The sequence below is a fragment of the Eubalaena glacialis genome, chromosome 10 (genome assembly GCF_028564815.1).
Source record: "Eubalaena glacialis isolate mEubGla1 chromosome 10, mEubGla1.1.hap2.+ XY, whole genome shotgun sequence".
In the NCBI taxonomy this organism is placed as follows: domain Eukaryota; kingdom Metazoa; phylum Chordata; class Mammalia; order Artiodactyla; family Balaenidae; genus Eubalaena; species Eubalaena glacialis.
In genome coordinates, this window is record NC_083725.1 from 120,844,190 (window position 1) to 120,871,862 (window position 27,673).

General features: G+C 61.0%; 1 protein-coding gene across 2 annotated transcripts; it reads right to left on the bottom strand.

Moving 5' to 3' along the window:
* Positions 1 to 916: 916 nt before the first annotated feature.
* On the bottom strand, positions 917 to 19,816 carry CD81 (CD81 molecule). 2 transcript variants are annotated; one of them, XM_061202277.1, is made up of 8 exons: positions 19,554 to 19,815; positions 7,833 to 7,947; positions 4,043 to 4,140; positions 3,176 to 3,250; positions 2,776 to 2,880; positions 2,226 to 2,327; positions 1,593 to 1,679; positions 917 to 1,501 (listed from the first exon to the last, which is right to left on the bottom strand). In XM_061202277.1, the coding sequence occupies exons 1-8, from the start codon at positions 19,617 to 19,619 to the stop codon at positions 1,439 to 1,441; spliced, it is 711 nt and encodes a 236-aa protein (XP_061058260.1). In that variant the 5' UTR covers positions 19,620 to 19,815; the 3' UTR covers positions 917 to 1,438. The 2 variants fall into 2 exon arrangements, with proteins under 2 accessions (XP_061058260.1, XP_061058261.1); XM_061202278.1 differs by lacking the exon at positions 1,593 to 1,679 and having other exon boundaries at positions 19,554 to 19,816.
* Positions 19,817 to 27,673: the final 7,857 nt, after the last annotated feature.

Genomic DNA, 27,673 nt, shown 5'->3' on the forward strand with positions numbered 1-27,673 from the left:
CAGGCCACCGCAGGCAGCTAGTTGACACCGCAGCTAGCAGGGGTGACACCCAGGACGTTCCCAGGGCTTCGCAGCACAGGGAGAAGTAAAAAGGAGCGGGTTCCTTGGGCCATCCAGTTTTCCCAACCCACCAGCACCCCCCTGGACTGTGGAAGGGCAGGCCCGCTGAGGCCCTGTGACCCCCAATGCAGGGCTGGGGTTAGCTTCCAAAATCAGACCCCCAAGGAGGCCCCAGGGAGCCCTTGACGTATGAATCCCAGCCAGGGACTTGTTGTCTCAAGAGGTCAAGTTAATGTACATGCAGGGGGGTACCTGCATGCAGCTCATGGTGACATCACCCAGCATTCCCGCTGGGGGCAGCAGCCTACCCAAGAGGTGGCTGGGCCTCAGTCCACGGTGGTGGGCCAGGTAGGCTCCCCCAGGTGGTGGCTGAGGCCTTGCCCTCCAGCCCCTGCAAGATGTGGCCACCCAGCCCCTTGATGGGACGTCTGCAAGCAACTAGAAGGTCAGAGAAGAGCCCCTCAGACCCTTGGGAGGGAGCAGTGTGTCCATCCATCCTCCTGAGCTGGCCCTCAGGAGGGCGGCGAGTCGTACAGGGGCCCCACATCCTGTACCACATTCTTGGGCCGCCTGCCTGCCCCGCACAGACCCCGCTGGGCAGTGGCTCACAAGGAATGGGGGTGGGAGGGAGGGCCGGGTGGCGGCTGCTCCAGGTGGCACAAGGCCCAACAAAGGGGCACTCCCTCCGCGGAGTCCTTCTGGGCGCCCCACAGACACCCACCAACAGGGTCGGCGGCACAGCCTGGGCCCAGCGAGGTCCAAAGAGCTGAGCACTGCCTGCGCCAGGCTCCTCGGCCCCTCGGGCTGCCCCTGGGTCTCAGACACCACGGGCACAGGAAGGGGCCGGACATCGTGGTAGCATGCCTGATTTTTCCTTCTTTATTGAATGACTTTCAAGATGTAATTACAATCGAAGGTGACGCGTTAGAAAGGAGAGGTGCGTTGAAGGCATAAGGCTGCTCGTGGACCCGGCTCTAGAGACAGGTGGCCGGAAAGGAACAAGGATTTAAAAAGGCTGAGCGTGTGCCACCCATGGGGACGGGTGGGTAGGAGGGCGCAGCTCGGCCGGACGGCCCTTCGTGGCCCCGAGGAGAGGCCCGGCTGAGCAAGCAGCGCCCCCGAGCAGCCCCAAAAGCAGAGGGGGCCCCTGCCCTGCAGTCCCCAGGGCCACTCACGTGCCACCTACAGGTGACATCAGCCCCGAAAGCAACAGGGAACTTCAGGACAAGAACAAAACCTCAAAAGTAAAAAGGCTGATAAGTGTAGCAGTGATACCAGGAGGTTATATACACAGGTGGTGACGGCCCCTTCTCAGAAGTGTCCGGGTCACTCTGGGGGCACTGCGGGGGTCCCAGCGGCCCTCCCTGCGGCCTCAGCCTCAGTACACCGAGCTGTTCCGGATGCCACAGCAGAGCACCATGCTCAGGATCATCTCGAAGATCTGCGGAGAAGGGGGTGGCGGTGGGCAGGTGGGTCAACACCCGGAGACCCATGGGGGGGCCCTGAGCAGACGCCCGGCCCACCCCGCTCACCATGATCACAGCCACCACGATGGCGGCGATGCCGATGAGGTACAGCTTCCCCGAGAAGAGCTCGTCGATCTTCCCGTGGCAGTCCTCCTGCGGGGGCGGCCAGCGAGCAGTCAGAGGTGCCCGTCCTCAGCCCCCGGCGAGGCCGCAGCCCAGGGGCATTGCAGAAGGAGCACAGAGGGGCACAGCCCTGCCCCCCAGGACCCCTCAGCGGAGGTGTGAACAAGGCCTGGTCTCTGCCAGGTTTTAACTCACATCCGTTTTAAACAAACACGGAAATGGCGAGTGTGCCGTGTGTGCCCTCGTGCACTCAGAGATTGGGAAGCACCCACGACGGGGCTGACCCGGGAGGTCAGGGCGCCTCCATGGCAGGTTCAGAGGGCTCCCCCATCGGGAACCTGGGCCAGAGACTCGCCTCCCCATAGGCCGGCCGGCAACAAAAATCTGGCCTCAGCCCCCAGGCAGAGCAGCCCCAACTCCAGCCACAGGACTGCCCCGTATGGCCGTGTCCTTGCCCTTGCCAGCGGGAGCCCCGAGAGGGCCAGCCACCGCCCAGGACCCACCAGGGGTGGCAGCCAAATGGGGGAGGCAGCAGGCCCCACCCCACCCTGGGAGGCCCCACCCATCATCACCCACCTTTAGCAAGTTGCTGACGATGTTGCCGCCCGAGGGACACAGGCTGTTCTTGAACACAGAGGTGGTCACTGTGGTCAGCGCGTTGGAGCCACAGCAGTTAAGCTGCAGAGATGGAGGGCGCCCGCCGTCAGCCCTGGACACGTGGCCCGCAAGCTACAGAGGCCCCAGGAGCTGCGCCGGCCAGGCGTGAGGGCGGGGGGCTGGGCGGGTCCCCTCCAGGGGGAGAACGGAGCCCAGCGGCCCACTCCGCCCCCTCCTCGCACTCAGCTGTGCTGCGCAGAGACCCCTGCACCCCAGCTGCCTTGGCTCATCTAGTTCCCACCGGGGACCCCCAGGTCCCTCAGAATCTCCCCAGGTCCCAATGCCCCTCCCGCTCCTGGCTGAGGTCTCACTGAGAGGACAAAACCCCCAGCCCCCCGGACGCCCTCCCCGACCCCCGCCTCTCCCCTGGTCCCCCAGCCCCCCTGGACGCCCTCCCCGGCCCCCGCCTCTCCCCTGGTCCCCCAGCCCCCCTGGACGCCCTCCCCACCTCCCCCCAGCCCCACTGTACCGTCTCGTGGAAGGTCTTCACCACAGCCTTGGCATTGTTGGCGTCATCGTCCATTATGGCCTGCTGCAAGGCCTGGTCGTAGAACTGTTTCACGTCCTTGGCGATCTGGGGAGGGAGGCGGTCACAGCACAGCGGGACTGTCCCCCCCCGAGACGTACCCTCACCTGGCTCTCCCGGAAGGTATCACTCCCAGGATAGACCTGCCCGCCACCGAGCCCTAGAGGTGACCCTGCCTTCCACTCGGTCGCCATGCTGCCTCTTCCAGAAAGCCCTCTGTGGGCTTCCTACCGGGAAGAGCCCTCCCAAAGCACCCTGCAATCCGACCCCTCCCCCGCAGCCCGAGCCCCTCCTCCCTCCCCACCAGCAGCCCCCCTGCCCCTCCCCATGGACACTGGCTCACCTGGTCCTTGTTGACAAAACCCCAGATGCCGGCGGCCACTTCACAGGCAAAGAGGATCACCAGGCAGGTGAAGAACTGAAAAGGGGAGGGGAGGGCAGAGAGAGGAGGTCAGAGCCGGCCAGAGAGGGCCCGGGGCTTCCTGAGGCCCCAGTGACCGACCGGCGTGTGTGGGGTGGCCGCTGGTATCCACCCACCCAAGACCCGACAGAGGATGAGAGGTGTGGAGCCGAGAAGCGGAATCTAGGACTTGGCCCGGCAGCGAGATGCCAATGTTCTCATCATCGCCAAGGGACCGGGCTCCACAGGATGGGGTGGGTGTGGGAGGGGAGGACACAGTTGGTTCTGGGCGGGTCGGAAAGGGCAGGGAGGCAAAGCCCATGGGAAGGGGGTCGCCGTGGTGCGCCTGGGCTCGCCCACCGGAGACACAGGCACAGCCTCCTGCAGCCCGCGTCTCCCAGACGCCAGGCCCTGGGCAGCACAGCCAGGCCTCCACTTCCCATCCGTCGGTGGGTGACGTGCCCAGGGCCACCTGAGGCTGGCTCTGGCACTGGGACCGGGACTCACTCCCTATTATATCTGTGGCTTTTTTTAAGAAGGAAGAAAGAGAAAAAGCAACTTTGGAACTCAGTAGGAACTAGACAGAGAACTAGACGTAACACGGCAGTCCACCTCGGGGGAATTTGAGACTCGATCGGGGAAACCAGAGAGCTGGCATTCTGGGGGAGGTCCGCAGGCAGACTGGCAAGGGGGGGCACCAAGCTCCACATCAGGGACTGAAGGCGTTCTGTCTCCACCGGAGCTCCCGGTTCTGCCCCCGGCCGGCCCCGCAGCCCTCACCCTCAGCCCAGCCCCGGCCCAGGGCCTTACCGTCCCCAGCAAGCACTGGGACTCCTGGATGGCGCCGTAGCAGCCCAGGAACCCAACAAACATCATCACAGCACCCACGGCAATGAGGATGTAGATGCCTGCAGGGGAGAGACGGCTGCCCTCAGCGCCCTGACATCCCAAGAAGGCAGGACAGACAGACACCCCGATGCCCTGACGTCCCAGAGGCCCCAGCGCTCCCGGAAGCCCTCCTCCCCGGCTGCGTACATACACCCCACTGCCCAGGACTCTGGAGGGCCACCAGGCGCTGACGCCCGCCCTGCTGGGAAGACGTCAGATGCCCGGTGGCTTGGAGAGGAGCTGCAAGGGCTTGGCAGCCCGGCGGGGCCGTGTGGGCCCCTCTCCAGGCCTCAGTTTCCTCCTCTGTGACGTGGATGGAAACCGGCGTTGCCGAGGCCAGGACCGAACGGCCTGTGGTGAGTGTTCAGAGAACTCAGTGCGACGCCACAACCCAGACCCACTCTGGTTCCCGCAGTCTCCGGGACTTGGGGGCGCCGTGGAGGATCACCCCCGTCTTGGCACAGAGGACCCAGCTACTGGCCCGTGGGGTGGGGTGGAGGTGAGCCCAGGGGTCTGGCGACCCCGCTTCACTTGCGCCCTCTCAGGCGGGGGCTCGAGTCCGGCTTCTCTGCTCAGAGGAGGGGGCTCTACCCGGCTTCTGAGGCCCTGACCCTGGGGGCTGGAGCCTGCTGGACGCAGAGGCCTGGCGGCTGGGACAGCTCGAGGATGGCACACGGGGTCAGTCTGCCCCCCTGGCCTGCCCAGCACCCACTGCTGGTCATGCGGTCCTTCTCCGCGTCCACAGCTCACCCAGGCGGGGCCCGCGCCCCTTAAAACGCGAACCACGTCTCTCCAAGGACCTCCCACAACACTAGTCCTACCAGCAGACCTGGGCCCACCCCCCGGTCGCCGTGGTTACGCGGCGGGCAGGCAGCCCGAGCCCCCTCCACAGTGCTAGGACAATGGGTCCCAGGGCTCCGGTGCCAAGGGCCCGTCGCCCCTGCCTGGCCAGGCTTTGGAGAAGGAGCCTGGGGGCCAGGACCCACTGCTGGGCTCAGAAAGCACCCGGGGCCTCCCCTCTGGCCAGACGGAGCCTCCCACCAGGCCTGCCCTCGGGAGCGCCTCACTCGGGCACAGCACCCTTGAGCCAGGTGTCCTCTGCTCGGGCCCTGAGACCCCCATCCCCACATCACTACCTGAGGTTCAGCGAGATGGCACAGGGCGCCAGGGAGGGGCACCTTGGCGTTCCGGGCCCTGGAGGGTCCTGCGAGAGGCTGGGAGACCCAGAGGCGGTACCCGACCCACCCCACCACCCCAGGCCCAGCCCCAAGCCCCCCACGGTGCCGGGCTTCCACCTAGAGCCCACGGCCTGGTTCTGGCCAGTGAGGTCCGGGACCCTCCTGGGCCCTGCAGCATTGCCCGGGGTGCTGAGCGAGCCCAGCTCACCCACCCCCGCTGCCTGGCATTGGACAAAGAGCTCTTGTCAGGGCCCACATCTGCTCCCCCACCTCCCTGGCAGGCCCAGTCTGCTTCGGAGCCAGCAAGAGGCTCCAGAAGGCCGGCCCTGGGTGGGCAGGAACTCTTTGGCCAGAGGGGCTCTGAGAGGCCCCCGCCCACGGGGACACAGCAGAAGGCCCAGGGGCTGGCACCCAGCCTGCCGGGTGGTCCAGCAGCTAACACTGCTTCCCCAGCAGCCGGCACTGCTTCCCCAAGGGCAGGATTCTCCAGAGCCAGGAGAAGCCAGGGTCAGGCCCCAGGTGACGTGCGGCCCCCAGTGAGTGGACCGGGGGGACACCTGCTCGAACGCCAGCCTTGCCCCACCCCCGACGAGCCTCTCCCGTGGGACCACTTCCCCGCCAGAGCCTGAGCACAGCCCCGCCACCTCCATTCTCCCGCCAAGGTCCCCCCAGACATCTGCGCGCCTGGCCCGGACCGTGTCCCTAACCCAAGTCTGCAGCCCGTTGCCGCTCCTGCCCCATCCTGGCCTGAAGCAGGGGAGCTTTCAGCTCCTCTCCCGCCTGCTGGGCCAGACGCTGGGCTGAGAGCAGGAGCCGCCCCAGCCACGAGGCTGGCGGCCCCGTCCCCAGCAATTTGGGAGGGACCCCTTCCCAGACTGCTCACCCTGGGGCCGGTTCAACTCTGCCACCGGCAGAGCCCACACCCACTGCACCCAAGGTCCCAGAGATGGGGATGCAGAGGTGGCAGCAGCCCTTCCCACATTGGGACAGAAGGCCCGGGCACGTGCTGGCTCAGACCCCCGTGGGGACTCTGAGAGGGAAAGGAGAGGCCTGGGAGGAGCCCCGCGGGAGAGAAACACCCCTCGAGGGCCCAGAGAACACTCCTGCGTCCTCAGACGTGTGGGCCCAGCTGACTGCCTTGCTTCTGAGGGGGCCTGGCACGTGTGCGGGGGCCCCGGGTCACGGAGCCCTTGTGCCCTCTCGGGGGGCGGACTCACCCTCTCCTCCTGAGACTCAGACCCGTGAGGGGCCCCACAGCGCGGGGGAAGCCCAGGAACCTGTGGAAGAGGGCTCGGGACCCTCCCCGGGACGGCTGGCCCTGGGAGCCACAGCCCCAGACGGCCACGGGCAGGGAGGGGGCAGGCAGCCCCACGGCCCCGGGCGGGACGGTGAGCGTGCGGGCCACTCCCGCTTCAGCAGCGGAGCGTGTGTCCCGCGTGCGGGGTCCACACAGGACGGAGGGTGCGCGCCAGGCCGCGGGGTGGCTGCTGGCCCCTCAGGGCGCCCTGAGCCCCGAAGGCCCCCTGCCCTGCCGCTCGGCCTGTGGGAGTGAGAGGGCCGGCCCAGGAGCCAGTCCTTTAAAGGACAGACGCATCTCAACAAACACTCCCAGAGCTCCACAAGGGCTAGGCCCCACCTTCCCTGATGGGGGGCGGGGCCCCAGCAGGAGGCAGGGGGCACCCCTTCTCCCCTCCCGCCCCTCCGTCGCTCCTCCGGCACTCCCACCCCCACCCCGGGGGCCGCTGGCCCAAGCCCCCCGCCCCCAAGCCTGACGGACGCCCCGAAGGGGCCGCCACGGGCACCCAGGAGGCAGACTCGCGGCCTAACACGGCGGCTATAGGTGTGGCTGCAGGGCTGAGTCATGCAGGCCCTGAGTCTCCATCCCGGGGGGCTCCGGGCTCCAGCCCCACCCTCCCAGGAAGCCTCCCCTGAAACACCCACCATATGACACAGGGGAGCGCAGGGGAAGGGGGCAGGCGCGGCCCAGTCTCAGCGCCGCTCGACATTCCTGGTCCCCCCCACTGGAAGGGACCTCTGTGCTGCCCAGCAACGCCCCTGTGTCGGGCCTCCCGAACGTCCCTCTGCCCCCGCCCCACCCAGCTGCCGCTCTCCTGCTCCTGCCCCCCCCCCAGAGGTGATCTGGTGGGGTCCAAAAAAGCCACACCCCACCCCGCCCCCAGTTCCAGCTCTCCCTGGGAGCACCCCCCACTCCCGGCCCAGGCAGGCACTGCACCAACTCCGGAGGGGACCCTCAAGGCTCCCAGGCTGACATAACCCCACCTGCTCTCTGGCTCCGTCTCACCCTCTGGCCTCAAGAGCCCTTCCTGGCTGGCCTCCTCCCTGCCCCAGCAAGAAGCCAGCCCCGCTGAGCTGGCTCAGCCCCTGCTTCCTCCTGGAAGCCCTCCTTGGAAGCCCTCCCTGACAGCCTGTCTGAGGCCTTGCTGAGCTTATGATCACACCCCCCAGTGGCCCGTTCCTGCCGGCCCCCAGCCCAGAGCTGGCCGAGGTTCCTCAGCCCGTCCTCTGCCACTTACCTACGTAGAAGGTGTTGGGTGCAGGCCTGTCTCCGAGCTCCAGGTAGAGGAGGTTGGTGGTCTGAGGGTCATGGCGAAGCCACAGGGCCACGCCTAGGATCACACCTCCAGCCAGCTGGGGAAAGAGCAGGGCATGGTGTCACTCGTGGCCCAGAGCCCAGCAGTGGTGAGCGTGAATCCACCACACTACACACACACAGAGAGGAGGGTGCCGAACCCTCCTGTCTGCTGGGTCTGCGTGAAGGGCTTCCCTCCAGGCAGGACTCACTAGCCCCTGGGGTCTGGGCCGCCGCTGGCTCCAAATGTCTGATTTGCTGCCTTGGTTGTCAAGATGCCCCGGGGGGCCTGGGCATGGGGGACCATGTGGCTGGTCCCCGACCCTCCCGCCAGCACCACGGGAGTGAGACTCCCAGACAGGTTGCCAGATAAGATGCAGGACACCTGGTTAATCGGCATTCAGACAGACAACAAACACGTCTTTAGTGTAAGTGTGTCCCAAACACTGCATGCAACATACTTACACCAAAAAAGTATTCACTGTTTACCTGAAGCGGAAGTTTAACTGATGATCTGTACTTTATCTGCTAAATCTGGCCAGACCCCGAGCACCCCAGGGAACGCTGGGCCCTCCTCCAGGGCGTGGCACTGCCCCAAGAGTCCCAAGCTCGTCCGGGAACCCCATCTTTGCTGCCAGGACAAGGAGGGGGTGGGCACTTGATGCCACTGGGGCCCTGGTGTGGTTGGCAGAGGCTGCTGGGGCCGGTGGCAGCCGGGAAGCCACAGGGCCGGGGCTTTGTGGGGTAACTCCCTGCCGTCACGGAGACGGGAAACAGCCGGGAGAGCAAGGGAGCTCGCTGTGCTCGCCAGAGAGACCGCGAGGCGGAGGCTGCGCTGACGGCGGGCAGGAAAGGGGGCTCTGCTCAGAGCCTGGCATGGGGGGGCGCGGGCTTCCGGCTGACTCATGCCCCTGCGAGCACAGGCCTCCTCCCTGGGCTGCCCCCCGCACCCCGGCCTCCTCCCTGGGCTGCCCCCCGCACCCCGGCCTCCTCCCTGGGCTGCTCCCCGAGGCAGTAACTTTCCCCGGAGCTACGAGCACCAGCTCCTACACCGACCGTCAGCTACGTGTCCAGTGAGGAAGAGAAACCAAAAAGCGGACCCCAAGAAGACCACCTGGCCGGCCCAGTGCCTGCCCCCAAGGCCCTGGCCAGGGAGCGCGGCCCCGAGACAGGCTCAGTAGAGCGTGTGAGACCTGAAGCCCCAGCACCAGGGGCTGCCCCAAGGAAAGCCCCAAGCATCTCCAGGGATCTCCAGGCAGGTGACGCTAGGGTGCTGATGGGGGGCGGGGAGGCCAGGAGCCCCGCGGCCCGGGCCCAGGCCCTCCTACACTGGGCTCCGTGGACGACGAGCCTGGTGGGTACTGCTGGGACCGTTGGCGCCCGGCAGCAGCTGGGCTGCCCCTGAAGGTGGTGCTGTCAACACCGCCCCCCGGGGCGGGATGGCACCCTCTCTGCCCCCCTCTTCCAAACTTTCAACTAGGGACTCCACTCCCCACACCCAGGGCAGCACGCTTGCTCTCCCCCTTCCCGGAGCGCATGCAGCGGGACCGGCAGGGTCCCTCCGGGGCACCCGGGCCCTGCGCACCCCTGGAAGGGCAATGCCGAACTCCCGGCGTCCCGCGGCTGCTCCGGGTGCCTGTCACACCCACAAGCGGGTGGGAGGGCCCAGGAGGGCAGGGGGAGGGGGAGGGGAAGGGCGGGGACGGGGCAGGGGGAGGGCGGGGACGGGGCAGGTAGGCTCCGGAGGGAGTCCTGCCCCTCCGGCTCTCCCCGAGCTGGCTGCCATCTGCAGCTCCAGGGGAGGCAGTGGTGAGGCTGAGGGTTGCCGTGGTAACTCTGGCTAGAAACCGCCACTTATTCTGTTTTGAAACTGTGGTCCAGAGACCGCTTTGTGAGACGTTCCAGGACGGAGGGGGTGGGGCAGGGGGAGCCCTGTCCTGGGCCTCCTTTGCAGTCAGAGAGGCCTGGCCCCAAGCCCTGACTCAGCCTCAGTATCCCCGTCGGTAAGGAGAGCTGAGCGTGGAGTGGCGCCTCCCGCCCCCCTGGCTGGGCTGGGACCACCCCCATCTTCCCCATGCAGCCCCTCACCCCAGAAGCCAAGGGGACAAGCCCATGTAGGGCACTTGGTCCTAACAGAAATGCTGTGAGGGTAATGCTTATCCCAGCACCCAGATGCTAACCGTGGGGTGGCAGGCAAAGTCCCCAGCTCTCCTGTCTCGGGAAGGGCTTTCCACTGCAGACCCCAGGATGTGCGGGGGGCAGGGGTGGAGGGGGGACAGCAGCCTCCAGACTCCCCTGTGGCTCCAGCCCCCCTCCTGAAGGGTGAACAGAGAAAGCAGTCCTGCCTCTAGGCAGGGGAGAGCCTGGTGCTTAAGTGTACCCTCCTCAGCCGGTCCCCAGTCATTCCAGGCCCCGCACAGACCCGCTGGGGTGGGCCTGGATGAAGGCAATGGTGGCAGTGACCACCCCCAGTTTCGGGGAGTGGGATGGGCATTCACCTAAGGTCACCTACAGAGCAAGGGCAAAGGCAGCACTGCGAATCCCCCCCCAATCCCCCCACCCAGGCCGTGAGAAAAGGCAGAGGGTGGGGTGGACCCATGCCTCTGCAGGGAGGGGGTGCCCAGGGCAGGGCAGGGGTCCCAGAAGCAGCAGAGGTCTGAAAGAAGCCTGCTCTTCAAAAGATAACCCACAGACTGGGGCTTGCAAATGGCTAACAAAGGACCCGTATCCAAAATTTATAAAGAACTTGCAAAACTCTAACAACAAGAAAACAAACAACCGATTTTTAAAAAACGGGCAAAAAAAAAAAAAAAATTGGACACGTCACCAAAGAAGAAATGTGCACAGCAAATAAACACATGGAAAGACGCGCAGAGTCATTGGTCACAGGGAGATGCAAATCAAACCACAGTGAGACACCCCCAAGCACCTATGGGATGGGCTGAAGTGAGAAGACCCCCAGGCGAGGGTGGGGACACAGGAGACAGAGCTCGGGTCCTCGGGACGTTCTCCACCCCTCCACCCGCCATGCGCCCAGCCCCTGCACCCCCAGTACTGCCCCAGGGGGGTGGAAGCTCGTGCCCACCACAAACGTGCCAGCAGCTTTCCTGGTAACACCCCCAAACCGGGGACAACCCGATGTCCTTCAAGCGGTGAGTGGGTGGATGCCCACCAGCAGGGGAAAGGAAGAAACTACTGGAACTACTGACACAACCACCAGAGTGAATCTCCAGATAATCCCGCTGACCATCAGAAACAGACCAGGAGGAAAAACCACCACCTTCCGATTCCGTTCATGTAAAAAGTACAGGAAATGCCGAGCACAGGCACAGATGACAGGCCAGCGGGTGGCCTGGGACGGGGAGGAGGGATCCCAAGGCCCCGGGGACACCTCTGGGGGTGATGGATACATTCACTCTCCTGGTGGACCACTCTCTAGGTCTCACAGGTACCTCCTTACGTCAAAACCTACCAAGTTGTACATTTTAAACGTGCAGTTGACGCTATGTCAAACAAAGCTGTTTAAAAAACCCCACACACCCAAATCCCTGTCCACTGAACTTCTAAGCAGCAAAGCCTTTAGGGGTAAATGTTTCTTCTGGTCCCAAAGGATCCAGCCTGCTGTCTTCATGCCAACCGTCCACCAAGGTGAGGACCCCCAGGCTTCTAGCGGCCAACAGCAAGCATCTGGAAACGCTGAAGTCCTGTCCACAGAACTGAGGTTTTAGGGTCAAAAAAGGGACTGGATAAACTAAGGAACACTTATGCCCGCTATAAAACAGAGTCCAGACTTAACGGAAAGCACTCAGTCCTCGCATTGGGTAGGAATCAGAGTGTGGCAGCCAAGGGCGCCCAGAGCCTCTGGCTGCTGGGTAATCTCAGGACCATCTCGGCACCTTTGTGCCTCCAATATCCTTGTGTGTATAATGAGGAACTAAAAGTACACAAGCTGAGAAGATGTGGTACATATATACAATGGAATATTACTCAGCCATAAAAAGGAACGAAATGGGGTCATTTGCAGAGACGTGGATGGATCTAGAGACTGTCATACAGAGTGAAGTTAAGTCAGAAAGAAAAAAACAAATATCGTATATTAACGTATATATGTGGAACCTAGAAAAATGGTACAGATGAACCGGTTTGCAGGGCAGAAATAGAGACACAGACGTAGAGAACAAAATATGGACACCAAGGGGGGAAAGTGGAAGGGGGGGTGGGGTGGTGGTGGGATGAATTGGGAGATCGGGATTGACATGTATACACTGATGTGTATAAAATAGATAACTAATAAGAACCTGCTGTATAAAAAATAAACAAAATAAAATTCAAAAAATAAAAGTACACAAGCTGACATCCACAGAGCGCTCGGATGGTGCCACCGTATAGAGAGAGCGTTCGACGGCGCTGGCCGTTACTGTGGCCACCCGCAGGAGTTTCCGGGCAGGCTGATCAGTGGCAGAGTCTGACACATCCTCACTCACCCTCTCCCCCTCTCCTGCTAGCTGGCCTGGCGGAAGTGCCACTGCCACCTGCTCCTGCATCCTGAGATGCTCCGGCTCGGGTGGGGCTGGCGAGCAGCTCAGGAAGGAGTCCCTAAGCTGCTGGGATTACTGAAGGGTTCCACACCAGGGGACGGCACGGACTGTTTGTAATCCTATGAAAGATGCAGTTTCTGTTTCTTTCTTCCTCCTTTCCGAGAATTAATAAATAATAGCGTCAACTAAAAAGGGGGGGCGGGGCTGCCAAGTACACTGGGTTCCTGCCCGGCCTGTCTGCGTTTCCAAGAAGCAGCTGAAAGGGCGTAGGAGTGGGTGCTGCCCGGGCAGGCCTGGGACAACCTTCCCCCCCAACCCCCGGCTCCTGCCAGGCCCTGAGTGGGAGCTGAGCTGGGATCTGTCTTCCATCCCTCCCCACCCACACGTGCTGGCCCAGTGGTCACCCCAAGTCCTGCCCACGCGTTCCAGGAGTGACAGGGACACCCACGCATCAACGTGCTCCCTTAATTAGCAGCGCTGATGCTCTCAGAGACAGATGATAGAGGGGGCAGCTCCGTCGTGACCCGGGAAGGGCCTTGGCTCTGAGCCGCTCTGCTCCCTAACCCACCACCGCAAGGGGTGCACGCTCTTGCTGGGAAAATGTGCCACGAAGTGCCCATGCAGTTCGGCAACCAGGAGGTCCTGGGGGCCTGGAGACCCTCCCCAGGAGGGCAGTGAAGGCCACAGGCAGGAAACGCCCTTGCAGACACCGGGATAAGTCAGAGGAAAGAGGTGCAGCAAAGACCCTTTGAGGATGGGATGTGGAGGGTCAGTGGGGGCAGAAGGCACCACCCTTGGGCTAGGCGGGGACCTGGGTCCCTGAAGGCGGACCCTCCATCTCCACCCACCATGAGAACAGGGTGACGCGGGGCCCGACTCAGCCTTCCCGGGGGGTGGGCAACGACCCTACGGCCCTGTCGTGCCCTCCGGGAACACAGCCACCCAGCTCAAGGCGGGAAGGAAGTACAGAGAGAGGAGCAGGGACCCTCGCCTCAGCCAGGAAGCGGAAACCACTCTCCAGGCCCCTCGACGTCAGGAAGCCGCCTGGACTGGCCTCTAAGAATAGCTGCGGGGGCGGAAGAGGACACTGGCCCTCCTGGGCCCCACCAGCTGCAGGATGCAGGAGCCCCTTGTCCCCGGGAGGGGAGTGCAGGCCCCCGAGGACACCCTGCCACCTCTCCGGGCACAGCAGAGTGGGCCTGGGGAACCCGCAGGGCCCGGCTGCTTCCTGGGCCCGTCCCCAAGCCTACCTACCACCCACTGCAGGCGGGGAGGCCGGGAAGCGGCCTGCTCCCAGCCCCACACCCACCCCACTGGCTGAAAGGGCCCCTCCTGTGGGATGTCCCTCTGTCCCCTCAGCCCCTGCAGTGAGGGGCGTGTGGACACAGACGTCCCAGCCACCTGCCAGCAAAGGGCACTCGAGGGGCTGCAGCAGGGTGCACACATCCGACAAGGAGGATCTGGGTAGGCTGGGCAAACGCTGGGAGGAAGACAGGAGGTGGGTGGGCCCAGGCAGGGGCCAGAGGTGAGTGGAGGGGCCCCGGGGCAGGTCAGGTTCTCTGGCCGCCACGTGCTCCCCGCGCAAACCCAGGCACAGCCAGCCGCCCTTGGGGATGCCCCGGCCCCTGCCTGGAGCCATGCCGGCCGCGAACCACATTGGTTGAAGGACCGGCCCTGGTTTCCAGTCTGCCTCCACCACTTCCTCGTGTGGGCACTTGGGATCTCGGTCTCCTTATCGCTCCCGTGGGCCAGCTGGAGGCAAAGGGCATGGCTCCAGCCCAGTGCCCGCCTGGCACAGGGGAGTGGGACTTCGTGTGCGCCTGAGCTGTTATCTCGGGGACAGAGGGGAAGACTGTCCGTCCAGCAGGCGGGCGGCCGAGCCCCCGGGATGGGGAGCAGAGAGGGAGACTCCCCGTGAGCTCCGGGGGCGGGCAGGACTGCAGAGGGTGCTTCCCAAACCCGGCGAGCACCCCCGAGACCAATGCCGTCAAGCTCTGGGGCTCAGGCCTCCCAGCACCAGGGACTGGAGACCAGGAAGGCGGGCGGCCCGGGGTCCTTCCTTCTGTTCCCCTGCAGCCCCGGGGTCATGGCCTGACCTCCACATCCCCGCCAGGAGCTGGCTGCTGGCTACCAAACTCAACGCCCAGCTGCAGGTGATGTGACAGGTAAGGCGGGTTACAGGGCGCCGTTGGACATTCCCCGAGGAAGAGTTGTGACCCAGGCCGACCTGCGTGTGGGAGTTGGTACAGAAGATTCCCGTGTGACGGCTCGGGATGCCAGGGGGCCTCCCACCCACCCACCCACCCCGCATGGTCCCAGCTTCCTGTCCTTCACCTTCTCCACAATCATCCCGTTACCCCAGTAACTGGGGGCAGGGGAAGCACTAAGTTCCCAAAGTTAGAAGGGGCATGGCTTCAAAGAAGAGGGCAAGGCGGCTGCCTGCTCCCCAGGCCTCTGTGGCGTTCGGACCCCCACGACTGGGCTCTCGACCACCCTGCCCTCAGCACCCTCCCCCACCATGCACCGAGCCCCAGCTCTAAGGTGCCTCCCTGCCCGCCGAGCCCCGCAGCCCTCGAGCCCAGGGAGGGCGGCTACGCACCAACAGGCACCCCTGCGACCACACGCTGGTGGCCGGCCAGCGAAGGGAGACCTACTGCCAGCTGATCGGCCACCCCTGGGGCCAGGACCCCTGCCCGCCTGTGGGGATTCCCCCAGCACCTGGGGGCCCACCTGGAGCCCCAGGTGGTCTTGCGTGAAGCAGCACCTGCTCTGCCATTGGAAGGAGGGGCTTAGGCCAGGCCCCACAGTACAAAGTATGGGGGCGGGGGAGGGGCACTGAAGTCCAGAGGCTCTGGAAGGAGGTGTGCTGGGTCACACCACACCTGCAGGACACCTGGAAAGGGCCGATTCGAAGTGAGCTTGGTGCTCCACGCAGCATGAGGAGTCCCGGCCACGGGGGCGTGCTGCCTCCAAGGCGGAAACCCCCAGCCCTGGCTGCGGGCCCAGCCTGCGTCTCGGGGGACGGGCAGAGCCAGGGTCCCCGCATTTCTCCCCCACCCCTACCTGGGGCCCTCTCCAAAACGCTGCACAAGTGCAAAGGTGACGTCCGCCCCTCCCACGGGTGCCCGGACTCTACACCTTATTGATTTTCATGGCTCTTCCCTGTCATGGGATTTCAGGCGCTGAAATGAAGGCGGGGGGGGGGTAGATTATATGGGACGGGGATGCTTTGGGGGGCCCATCTCCCTGTCTGGACTTGGAAGCAGTATGACTTAGGGATTGGGGGTGAACTCAATTCCTGGAGGCACACTGAGCTGGGGGTGGGGGTGGGAACCCCACAGGGTGGGCACCGCATCGGCACTGGAGCAGAGCCGGCCAGGGTCCCAGGCTCCCCGCTTCTGGCTCCAGCTCTGCGCCCCGTAATGCCCAGACACTCTCCCTGGGGCCAGCCTGTCCTGGGCACAGACCACAGATTTCCTCTTCTCAGCAGGGCCTGGCCCAACAGCCGTTTCCCCAAAGCGTGGCAGCCAGACGCCCGGGGGCACCAGGGGAGCCCACTTGCCCTCCCACTGAAACCAGGAACAGGAAATCCCTGCCCCCAGCCAGAGCCTGCCGGGGTCACGTCCCCTCTCCGAGAAGGAAGAAGACAGAACCACTAAGTGATAGACAGCCATGTGCTGTCCGGAAGCAAGAATTTAAAGCCAGTTAGCCGGGCTGCTCATCAGCCACACTCCCAGCCAGGTCTGGCTGCCCTGCCCCTGCTACCTCTGGAAGGAAGCCCTGACTGCATTCGGCTGGAGGAGCTGCCAGGCCCAGGCAGGAGAGGCTATGATCACACCCATTTCACAGATGAGGCAAGCAGGGCTCACACAGGGCGTTCGCCCGCCCCAGGTCGCCCCAGGTCGCCCACTCGAGTGGGGTGAGCAGGGAAGCAGCGGCAGGCGCCTCTGCTCATCCTGAGCTGCTCCAGCAGCAGGCCTTGAGCCCCAGTCACCTCGCCAGGAAGCTCCCGGGCCACCCCACCGGCAGGAATTCCATGCCCTTGGTGGAGCATCTGCACCGTCTCCCCAGCTCGGGCCGGGCTGCTGCTCTTCCTCCTGCCGTGTCCCCACCTCACACCTCCGGGCCCGCCTGGCCAGGGGGCCCCAAAGCAGGCCGGGGTCAGGCGTGCTGAGTGCACACAGCCTGGGCCCCGGGGTCTGGCGCGGAGAGGTGGGACAGCAAGTGTGTGTGCTGGTGTGTGTGGGCGTGCACGGGGACCGGCTCCTTCCTAGACAGCATGCCAGCCTGCCTCTGATGCTGCCGCCCACGGGGGAAGGCTTTACTCTCTGAAATGAAACTTTAAAAAGTGCCCAGATCCAGGGACTGGATCCTGCCCAGATCCTGGTGGCGCAGTGGTTGAGAATCCGCCAGCCAATGCAGGGGACACGGGTTCGAGGCCTGGTCCGGGAAGATCCCACGTGCTGCGGAGCAACTAAGCCCATGCGCCACAACTACTGAGCCTGCGCTCTAGAGCCCGTGAGCCACAACTACTGAAGCCCACACGCCTAGAGCCCGTGCTCCACAACAAGAGAAGCCACTGCAATGAGAAGCCCACACACCGCAACAAAGAGTAGCCCCCTCTCGCCGCAACCAGAGAAAGCCCGCTCACAGCAATGAAGACCCAACACAGCCAAAAAAAAAAAGCCCAGATCCAAGTCCAGACACCCATCCTCAACCTCTTGACCCAGCTCCCACCCCCAGCACGCCCTTACTGCACTGTGGCTGGGTGCACGGTGAGTGGGTGGGGCTGGGCACCAGGGGCCCTCCCTCACCCACTGGACCCTGCGGGGGCCTCCCAGGCACCCAGGCGTCTAAGCCCCTTCCCCAAGACACTGCCTACACTGGCCAAGGAATGCGGTCTTCCCTACCAGCCACCATGCCCAACACCCATTTCCTGAACTAATCCGACAACAACCCCAGGGGAAGGACCCCCGCTTCAGCAGGGAGGAAGCCCAGGACCAGAGCAGCAGGGTGGGGACTCCACCGAGGTCCAAACCCCTGGCACCATGCTCTTGGCCAAGCGATGCTGGGGGAGGGGGCGCACAGAGAGCCCCGCCCCCCCACCCCCCTCCACCCCGCCTGGCTCAGCGTGGCATCCCACCACAGGGGGCAGCCCAGCATGGGTGGGTGGGGCCTTGCTGCCACTGGAAGCGAATGCTCCGCTGGTTTGCTGGGCATGCCCAGGGAGGGAGGGAAGGGGAGAGGCCTCAGAAACAATTCCTTAAGCCTGAATACAAAGTGGCCCAGGGTGGGGGTGGGGATGTGTCAGGCCTCCACCCCTGCTGCCTGGGAAATTACCAGAGGTACCCAGGCTGAGCTGGGGGGGGGGGGGGCGGGGGGAGCCTGCCCTGGAGACCTCCCAGGCTGTGCAGGTGGGAGGGACTTACCCCGCCCCTACACTCAGTCCAAAGGCAAGAATCCACTCCTGCTAAGTCCCCTTCCTCGGCCCCCGTCCCCCTCCCACCAGGGCCCTCCCAGGCTCTCCGGGTACGCACAGGCTCAGGGGCTGGCAGAGGGTGTCCCGGTGACACCCCTTGCCAAGACCACCCCCTCAGCAAAGGCTGCCCGGCCCACCCCGGCCCATCCTGACAGCCTAACCGCTCCCACCCCCAGGGCAGAGGCTGCTGGCTACAGGACCCCCACCGGTGCCCCTGCAGGGAGGATGTGACACCTCCACTCCGTGTCCAGTCCCTGCCCTCCCCACCCCAAATACCTCAGTGCCCCGAGGTCCACCCTGGGACCCTTGGCCGTCCAGATGGCAAACAGATGTCCCCAGGCCCACACACTTTTCCAGGAGCCATTTTAAAAGTTTACCCTCCCAGTGTCAACTTAAGAAAGCACCCACCAGACGTTGTCCTGGTCCTCCGTGACAAGGGGTGAGCAGCCTGGGGTGGCAGAGAAGCAAGAAGGGGCAAGGAGGGGGCCCGAGTCACTCTGCCCAGGGGACCGCAGGGGACGCAGGACACAGCTGTGAGAGGGGCTCCCGACAACCATTCCTGGTCCCTCCGGGCCAGAAGGAGATCTCCACCCCCCTAATTCCAACACTGACAGGAAATGGAAACAAAAGCCAAAGCTTCATCAGTCACAGGCCAGCAGTGAAGACTGTTGAGGAAACACAACTCAGGCCAGCAGCCCACAGACCCCAGGAGACCCTCCCGCACCCTGAGACTTCCAACCCGTGGGCTCCTCTTTCCAAAGCGGCCTCCCAAGCCCGGACCTGGACATCCACCCAGCCCCGGCACCCCTGGGGCTCGGAAACCCCAGGTCTCCAGGCTCCCTACCTGTGCCAACTCAGAACACCCGCCCAGCCCCCTGCCCCTCACAGCCTCCACGGCGCCCCAGGGGGAGGACGGGCTGGAAGGTCAGGCTGGGTGAGAAGGGGAGGAGGATGGGGCTCCACAAGCTGGGGGCACCGGGGGGGAGGCACCCCAGCACGCGGGCCACCCGGGGCCCTGGGCGCTTCCTCTCTGCGCTTCGCCCCGGCCCGGACCCCCATACGACCCTCAGGGTGGCGACAGCAGGCAGGAGGGTGAACTGGACTGGGCCCAGGATGGGGTGGACGGTCCCCAAGACTCTGGCAGAGTGTGCGTCGCCCTCCACCGCACTGGGCCGCCCATCTAGGGGCGGTGGCCCCGATGAGCTCATGGGGGCGGGGCGTCTGGAGCCCCGCCCTCGAGCCCCTCAGTCCCCGCGAAGCAGGGTGGTCCCAGAAACAGCGGCCAGGAGGGCTGAGCAGTGGCCGGGTACTGGGTTCGGAGCGCGCACCCACCGCACCACCACCATCACCAACCGGGAACAGACCCCAGGTCCCCAAACGGCCCGGCCCGGCCGCGGGGCTCTGGGTCCCGACGCGCAGAGGCCCGAAACCCGTCTTGGAGCCCCCCCCGCCCCGCCCTCGAGGGGCACGGCGGCCCCGGACGAGCCTCACCGCTGCGACCCGCCGGCCTAGGACCCCCCACCACGCGCTCGGCGCACACAGGTGGCCCTGCAACTTGGCGGCCCGGTTGCGCCCCCTTGGCAGGGCCTAGCGGGGCGCGGCCTGCCAGGCTCGGGGAGCGCCCTCCCACCCGCGGCTCCGGGCTCACCCAGAAGACGAAATTGAAGACGAAGAGCAGGTACTTGATGCACTTGGTGCAGCCCTCCACCCCCATGGCGGCGCGGGCGGCGGGCGGCCTGCGGGGCGCGGGCCGGTCCTGGGCGGCGGGCGCGGGGCCTGGGCGCCTGGTGGGCGGCCGGTGGCCTGGCGGGCGGCTGGGACGCGCGGACGGGGGGCACGAAGGGCGCTGGAGGCCGGGCCGAGAATCGCCTGTGTCTTTGCCGCCGTTGCGCGCTCGCTCTCTGGCCGGGCGCGCGCCCCCCTCCGTCACTTATAGGGCGCCGAGGCCACGCCCCCGAGGCCCCGCCCCCGACCCTGCCGCCCGAGCGCGGAGAGGCAGCAGCCCCAGGCCCCAGCCCAGCCCCCGGGGGGCGGGGCGCACGTCCCTTCCCCCCTCGCTCACACACATCGGGGTGTCAGACCTGGTGCAGTCTGGACCCCGGGGCCTGGGCACAGAGTGCCAGGCGCGGCACGCGTCCCTGGGCTGCAGGCGCGCTCGGATTCCCCTAAGGGGCCGCGCCGCAGGACAGGCCTGCAGGCGGGGAAAACTGCTTCCCCTCCTCCCTCAGGCGCCTGGGACTCTGGTAGCAGGCCCCGCGGAGGAGGTGATGCACGGGCGCCAGCTCTGCCGAGATAGCAGCGCGCTTGGTTCACAGCGCTCCCTGGATAGGAACCCGGCTGGCGGTGATGAGGCCCTGGCCTGAATATCCCGGAAGGCGAGCCTAGGTCGCCAAGCCCTTGTCCCATGGAAGGGAGAGTCCCTGAGGGCTGTTGGAAGAGTCTGTGCTGGAAAGGTCACGGACAGGGTGTCCCCGAGGCCAGTGTTGTGTCCAAGAGGCCCAAGCCGCTTATGGAACCTCCAGGTGTTGTGTATTTCATGAACAGGCTGGTGGCGCCAGTACCGCAGGGGGCCGGCCCCACACTCCTGCTGTCTCCCGAGGGCTAAGGAGGCAGAGAGGTGACTCATCAAGCTTTCTCCCCAGGTGACAGCAAGGTGACATGCAGCTGGAAAGATGAGAGCTCTGCGTCTGCAGTAACCCTGGCACGAGTGACTACTGACCACTTGCAAGGTGGCCAGTGCCACCGCTGGGGACTGAAGTTTTCATTTTGTTCATTGTACAGTGGTTTGAATTTCAATAGCCATGGGCGGCCAGAGCAGCGCGGCGGTCGTACTCATCGGGACTCTGGTAGTTTTGTAGTTTTCGTGGTGGCTTATTGTAAAGTTTGTTTTGGCTTCACGCTTGTGTAAGAGCCACAAGCACAAGTGTGGGGTTTGTGGGTGTCGAAGGGACGTTACAACAGAAGTAACATCTTTGGGGTTCGGCCCAGATTCTTTCTTTTGAAGCGGAGGTAGAACAGGTCTTCAGTGTGAAGAATCGCTTGTCTAGGTGCCCTGGGCACCCTGCCCTCCCATCAGCTCCCTGCTGCCCACAGTGATAGGGACATTTCCTGCCAAAGGTGTGGGCTGTCGCTTCCCTGGGCCCTCTGGGGAAGGGGGTGGTGGGGGTAGAGAGCCCCCCCTCAGGGAGCAGCAAAACCACGCACCTGCGTCCTCGGCCCGCCATCCCCCAAAGTGGGTCGCACCTGGCCAGCTTCTTCTGTCCTCTGCTTCAGTCCTGCATTTAGTGGGTGCCAGCTGTGTGCCAGGCACTGTTCCAGGCACTGGCTGTGAGGAGCTGGACAGCCAGGACCCCTTCTCTTGAGGACCTTAGGCCCTGGTGAGGGTGACAGATGTCACCCCGCGATGATCATGCCAGTGCTGCAAAGGGGGGGAGTTCTGAGGATGTGTGACAGGTGGGGGGTGGCACTCCTCCCCGTGCGTCCTGGAAGGAATCAGCCGTGGAGCCGACCCTGAGGGGTGCTGGGGGGAGCATTCCAGGCAGAGGGGCAGAGGGGCAGCTTGGAGGAGTGGAAAGGAAGCTGGTGGGGCGGGAGCAGAAGGGCGTGGGAAGGGCTGCACTCCGGGGTCTGAGGTTGGGGCCAGCGGTGAGGTCAGGGGCCAGGTGGGCTGGCTCTTGGGCCTGAAGGCCAGAGTGGGGCTGCACTGGATTCTGGCCCCAGTGGGAGTGACTGGGGGTATTCCACAGGGGAGCCTCAGGCCTTGCCCCTGTGAGGTAGCTCGCGTGGTTATGGGGGCTGGGAATGACCTGCTGTCTGCACACTGGCGGCCCAGGAAGACCAGTTTGGTGATGCCATCCAGTCTGAGTCTGGAGGCCTGAGACCCAGGGGAGCGGATGGTGTAAACCCCAGTCTGAGGGCAGGAGGAGGTGACAGGAGCTGTCCCAGCTCAAGGGGTGGGGCAAGAAAAGGGCACGTTCTCCCTCCCCTGCCTTGCGTTCTGTTCAGGCCTCGGGGACCAGATGGTGCCCTCCCACCTGCTCTCCTGCGTCTGCGATTCAATGCTGATCTCACCTGGAAACACCCCCCCAGACTCCCCCAGAAGTAATGTCCCACCTGGGCGCCTGGGGCCGGTTATGTTGACACAACAGTAAACATCACAGGGAGGGGTGACATGATGTGTGTGCCAGTGTGATCGGGGGCAGGGGGCACCCAGCGGGGATGTCCTGGGGAAGGCTCCCGTTGTTGGCTGGACCGCAGCGCTTTCCATCCCAGCTCCAGGACGCATGGACAAGCTCCCAGAGGGGCTGCGTTAGAGAATGAGGGAGACGGGGCAGAGCTTGCTATGCCTGGGATAGGAGACCCCCTCCCTGTGCTTCCCTTGCCCTGCGGCCCTGACTGCCCTAGGAAGGGGAGCTGATGGCGATACAGCTGGCAGCTCGGCAGGACCAGCAGGCTTTGCTGCCCAGCTGGGTTTGGCCTGAGTCTTCCCCTCCCAGTGACTTTGGGCTGGTTCCACCGTGTCCCTGTCTGCCGTGGAACATGACCACAGGTCCAGGCACGCGAGCAAGGCCTGGCCCATGGGAGGCAGGAGGCCAGGGCCTCCTTTCAGCTTGTCTGATGGAGAGGCTTCTCTGCCGGTAGCTGGTGACTCACTGCTCTCCTGGGGCACACGTTCTGTCGGGGGGAGTCGGTGAATCACTGAACCCCGCCTCTTTGCCTTCATTTCCTGTGGAAATAAACAAAGACCACCTAAGTGAGACAAACCGGCTGTATCTGCAGAGCCTGCTACATACAAGGGAATCAGCCACCCTCGCTGCATTTGGCAGGGACTCGAAGGCCGTCCCCAGGGGAGACAGGTTTATGTTGAAAAAAACAACAAAAAAAAGGAAGAGTTTAACATCTGAAAAATGTACTACACCATATCAATAGAATAAAGGACAGAAATTATGTGATCATCTCAATGGATGTAGGAAGAGCATCTAACAAAACCCAATATTCTTTCATGGTGAAAACACTCAACACACTCAAAATAGAAGGGAATGTCCTCCATCCAATAAGGGGCGTCTACAAATACCCACAGCTGACATCACACCTAGTGGTAAAAGTCTGAGAGCGTCCCACCTAAGATCAGGAACGAGACAAGGACCCCACATCCTGCCGCTATCTTTGTGTTGATTTCTGCTGTACAGCAAAGTGACTCAGTTATACATATATATTCTTTTTCATATTCTTTTCCATTATGGCTTATCACAGGATATTGAATACAGTTCCCTGTGCTATACAGTAGGACCTTGTTGTTTGTCCATTCTATATATAATAGTTTGCATGTGTAATCCCAAACTCCCGACTTCCCTGGTGGTCCAGTGGGTAGGACTCCGTGCTCCCAATGCAGGGGGCCCGGGTTCGATCCCTGGTGGGGGAACTAGATCCCGCATGTATGCCGCAACTAAGAAGTCTGCATGCTGCAACTGAAGATTCCGCATGCCACAACTAAGACCTGGCGCGGCCAAAATAAATAAATAAATAAAATCCCAAACTCCCAATCCATCCCTCCCCCACTCTACCTCCCCCTTGGCAACCATAAGTCTTTTCTGTTCTCTGTGTCCTTGAGTCTGTTTCTGTTTCGTAGATAAGTTCATTTGTTTCGTATTTTAGATTCCACATATAAGTGATATCATATGCTATTTGTCTTTCTCTTTCTGACTTACTTCACTTAGCATGATCATCTCTCGGTCCATCCATGTTGCTGCATACTCCTGCCACTTCTATTCAACATTGTCCTGGAGGTTCTGGCCAGAGCATTGAGGCAAGAAGGAGTAAAAAGGCACCCATATTAGAAAGGAAGGCTTGAACTATCTCTATTTGCAGATGACATGATGTTGTGTATGGAAGATCCTAAGAGATCCACACACACAAAATTAAAACTAATAAGTGTGTTCAACAATTGGCAGAATACAAGATCAATATACAAAAACCAATTTTATTTCTATACCTAGCAATGAGCAATCCAAACGTGGAATTATGACGACAATCCCATGTGTAACAGCAGCAAACGAACAAAATACCTAGGAATAAATGGAGCCAAAGAAGCGTAAGACTTGTACACTGAAAACTACAAAACATTGTCAAAGGAATTAAAGAACATCTAACTAAGTGAAAAGATAACTGGTGTTCATGGATCAGAAGACTTAATATGTTTATGGTGCCAATACTCCCCCAAACTGATCTACAGCTTCAATGAAATCCCTATCAAAATCCCAGCTGGCTTTTTACAATCTGATCGTAAAATTCATATGGGAATGCAAGGGCCCCAGAATAGCCAAAAGAAACTTGAAAAATAAGAAGAAAGTTGTTGGATTCACACTTCCCCATTCAAACTTACTGCAAAACTACAGAGATCAAGGCAGTGTGGCACTGGCGTTAAGGACAGACGAACAGATCAGTGGAATAGAATTGAGAGTCCAGAAATAAACCCTCACATTCATGGTGGGTTGCCACAAGGACACCGAGACAATTCAATGAGGAAAAGAACAGTCTTTTCAACAACTGGTGCTGGGACAGCTGGATATCCACAGGCGAAAGAATGAAGTTGGGGCCCTACCTCACGCTGTACACAAACATTAACTCAAAATGGATCATGGACCTCAATGTAAGAGCTGAAACTATAAAACTCTTAGAGAAAAACATAAACCTTCGTGACCTTGTGTTAGACAATGGTTTCTTATATACAACTCCCAGAGCACAAGCGAAATAAGAAAAAAATAAGTAGGGTAATCCCTGGTGGTCCAGTGGTTAGGACTTGGCGCTTTCACTGCAGTGACCCAAGTTCAATCCCTGGTCAGGGAACTAAGATCCCACAAGCCACGCGGCTCAGCCAAAAAAAAAAAAAAAGAAAAAGAAAAAAAAAGAAAAAGGAAAAAATAGGTAAATTGGACTTGGTCAAATTTTAAACTTTCGTGTGTCAAAGGATATTGTGTATTGATTGATATGATTTCAAATCCACTTGATGATTTAAGTGAAGTTGTTTTAATCCACTTGATTATGGCAAAGACAAAAAAAAAGTTGTTTTTAGAAGTAAAGTTGTTTTGGGGAGGAGGGATAAATTAGGAGGTTGGGATTAACATATACACACCACTATATATAAGATAGATAATCAACAAGGATCTACTGTATAGCACAGGGAACTCTGCTCAATACGTTGTAATAACCTATATGGGAAAAGAATCTGAAAAAGAATAGATATACGTGTACGTATAATCGAATCACTTTGCTGTACGCCTGAAACTAACACAACATTGTTAATGAACTATGCTCCAGTATAAAATTAAAATTAAAGACAAAACAAACAAAATAGAAGTAAAGCTGTTTTGATATAAGAATGAACCGTGTCAGGATGTTATGTTATTATCAGAGCTCAGCAGCTCAGGTCTCCCTGGGGGCTTATCAGTAAGAACCGTGTGAAAAAGCAGCTCTGGTGCCGGACATTAGGGCTGTAAATACCAAGAGTCTGTGAGGACCAGGCGAGACTGCTGATCTAGCTCTCCGAAGCCCTTGGGGCATTAGCTCCCGCCCTGGTAAAGGTGATTCCTTTATGAGCAGTGGTGACAAACGGTGCAGCCTTCTGTCCGAAGAGATCAGCCAGCCGGCCAACACCAGCACCGTGGTTCCCTAGCAACGCGCTCTAGCAACGAGGGACTTTTATTTTTGCGCGGGCAGCGGGACATCCGCTCTCCCGAGAAACCAAAACTTTGTACAAAAGGTACATCTCAACTGAATGTGGACTTTATTCCTTATACTCCCCCTTGGCTGGAACAAAGGGGTAATTAATCTATCATTTGTTTGGAGTATGTTATTTCTGTATTGACTTATTAAGAGACATTATCCTGTATGCTTGTGATATTATTATAACTCCCGCCGTGACCTGTTTTAAATAAACTATTGGCAAAGACAATCTCAGTCTCTGAGCATGATCTGCCGCCCCCCTAAACAAAACAGATATCATCAAGAAAGTGGAGAGACAGCCCATGAAATGGGAGACAATATTTACAAATCAGATATCTGATAAGAGACTAGTATCCAGAACATGTAAAGAGCTCTTAACAACAACAAAAAGGCAAACAACCCAACTTAAAAATGGACACGGGATGTGAATAAACATTTTTCTTCTTTTTTTTTTTTTTGGCCGGCAGCTTGCAGGATCTTAGTTCCGCGACCAGGGATCAAATCCACGCGCTCGGCAGTGAAAGTGCAGAGCCCTAACCATTGGACTGCCAGGGAAGTCCCCGAATAAACAGTTTCCAAAGAAGATAGATAGTAGCCAATAAGCACATGGAAAGATCTCAACATCACTAATCATCAGGGAAATGCAAATCAAAACCACCATAAGTAATCACTTCACACCCACTAGGATGGCTATCACAAAAAAGACAGAAAATAACAAGTGTTTATAAGGATGTGGAGAGGCTGGAGCCCTCAGACATTGCTGGTGGGAATGTAAAGTGATGCAGTCATTTTGGAGGACGGTCTGGCAGTTCCTCAAAATGCTAAATGGAGTTACCACATCACCCGGCAATGCCTCTTAGGTACATTCCCAAGAGAAACGAAACCATACGTCCTCTCAAAAATGTGTCCAGCACTGTTCACGACAGCTAACGGGTGGAAACAACCCATGTGCCCACTGATGGCTGAATAGATACACAAAATATAGAGTAGCCGTACCGTGAAGTATCATTCAACCGTGAAGAGGAAGGAAGCACCGACACAGGCTACAATGTGGGTGACCCTGAAACCATGATGCTGAGTGAAAGAAGCCAGTCACAGAAGGCCATGTGTTATATTTCTGTTTATGGGAAATGTCCGTTTTTGGGAAATGTCCAGAACAGGCCAATGCACAGATAGAAAGCAGATTAGCGGTTGCCTGGGGCTGGGGGGGCGGAGGGAGTGAGTACTGATGTGTACCTGCGGGGTCTCTTCTTGGAGTGTTGAAACGTGAAATTAGGTAGTGCTGATGGTGGCACAGCTCTATGAGCATATAAAAACCCCCGAACTGTACATTTTAAAGGAGTGAATTTGATGGTATGTGAATTACATCTCAGTAAAGCTGAAAGAGAAGGGAAGCTTCACTGTTTTCCGATCAGAGGCTGTCAGCCCTGGGGGAGATGGAGGTGGCTAACCAGCCAGGCGGCCCGTGGGAGTGGTTTGGGGGCTATTTGGCTTTCTCTGGGCGGTCCTGGGTTGGGAGCAAGAATAGGGAAGCCGGTGGTCCTGGCCACGGCCTGACCCTCTGGGCCGATTTCTGCAGAGGTTGTGGTTGGTCTTCCTGGACTTCTCATGTGGGTCAGACCTTGCTGTCATATGTGGTCTGTCCTTGTCCTTTACATAGTCAGCCTCTTGCTCCGTGAGTCTAAAATAGGGATAAAGAATGCGCTACATCGGGTGTGAGAGGCATGGTAGGGTAAGGTTATCTCCACTGACCTTCTCGGCCCAGCTCTCAACCGGGGGGCCCTGCCTTCACCCGGGGGGGGCCCTGCCCTCCTGGAGCTCCCACTTCATAAATAGAGAATTGAGAGTAGTGACAGGAGCTCAGGAGCGGTCGAGGTGATGGGACAGGACAAGCCCTCCGGGGGCGTCCTGGCCCAGAGGAGAGCAGAGACCCCAGGCCGTAGAGTGCCGCAGGGGAATGAGCTGGGAGAGGGGAGGGCTGGGGGTCTAGGGTTCTTCTGAGGGCAGTGGCAGGCCAGGGGACCCTGTGGGCTGGCAGGTGTGTTT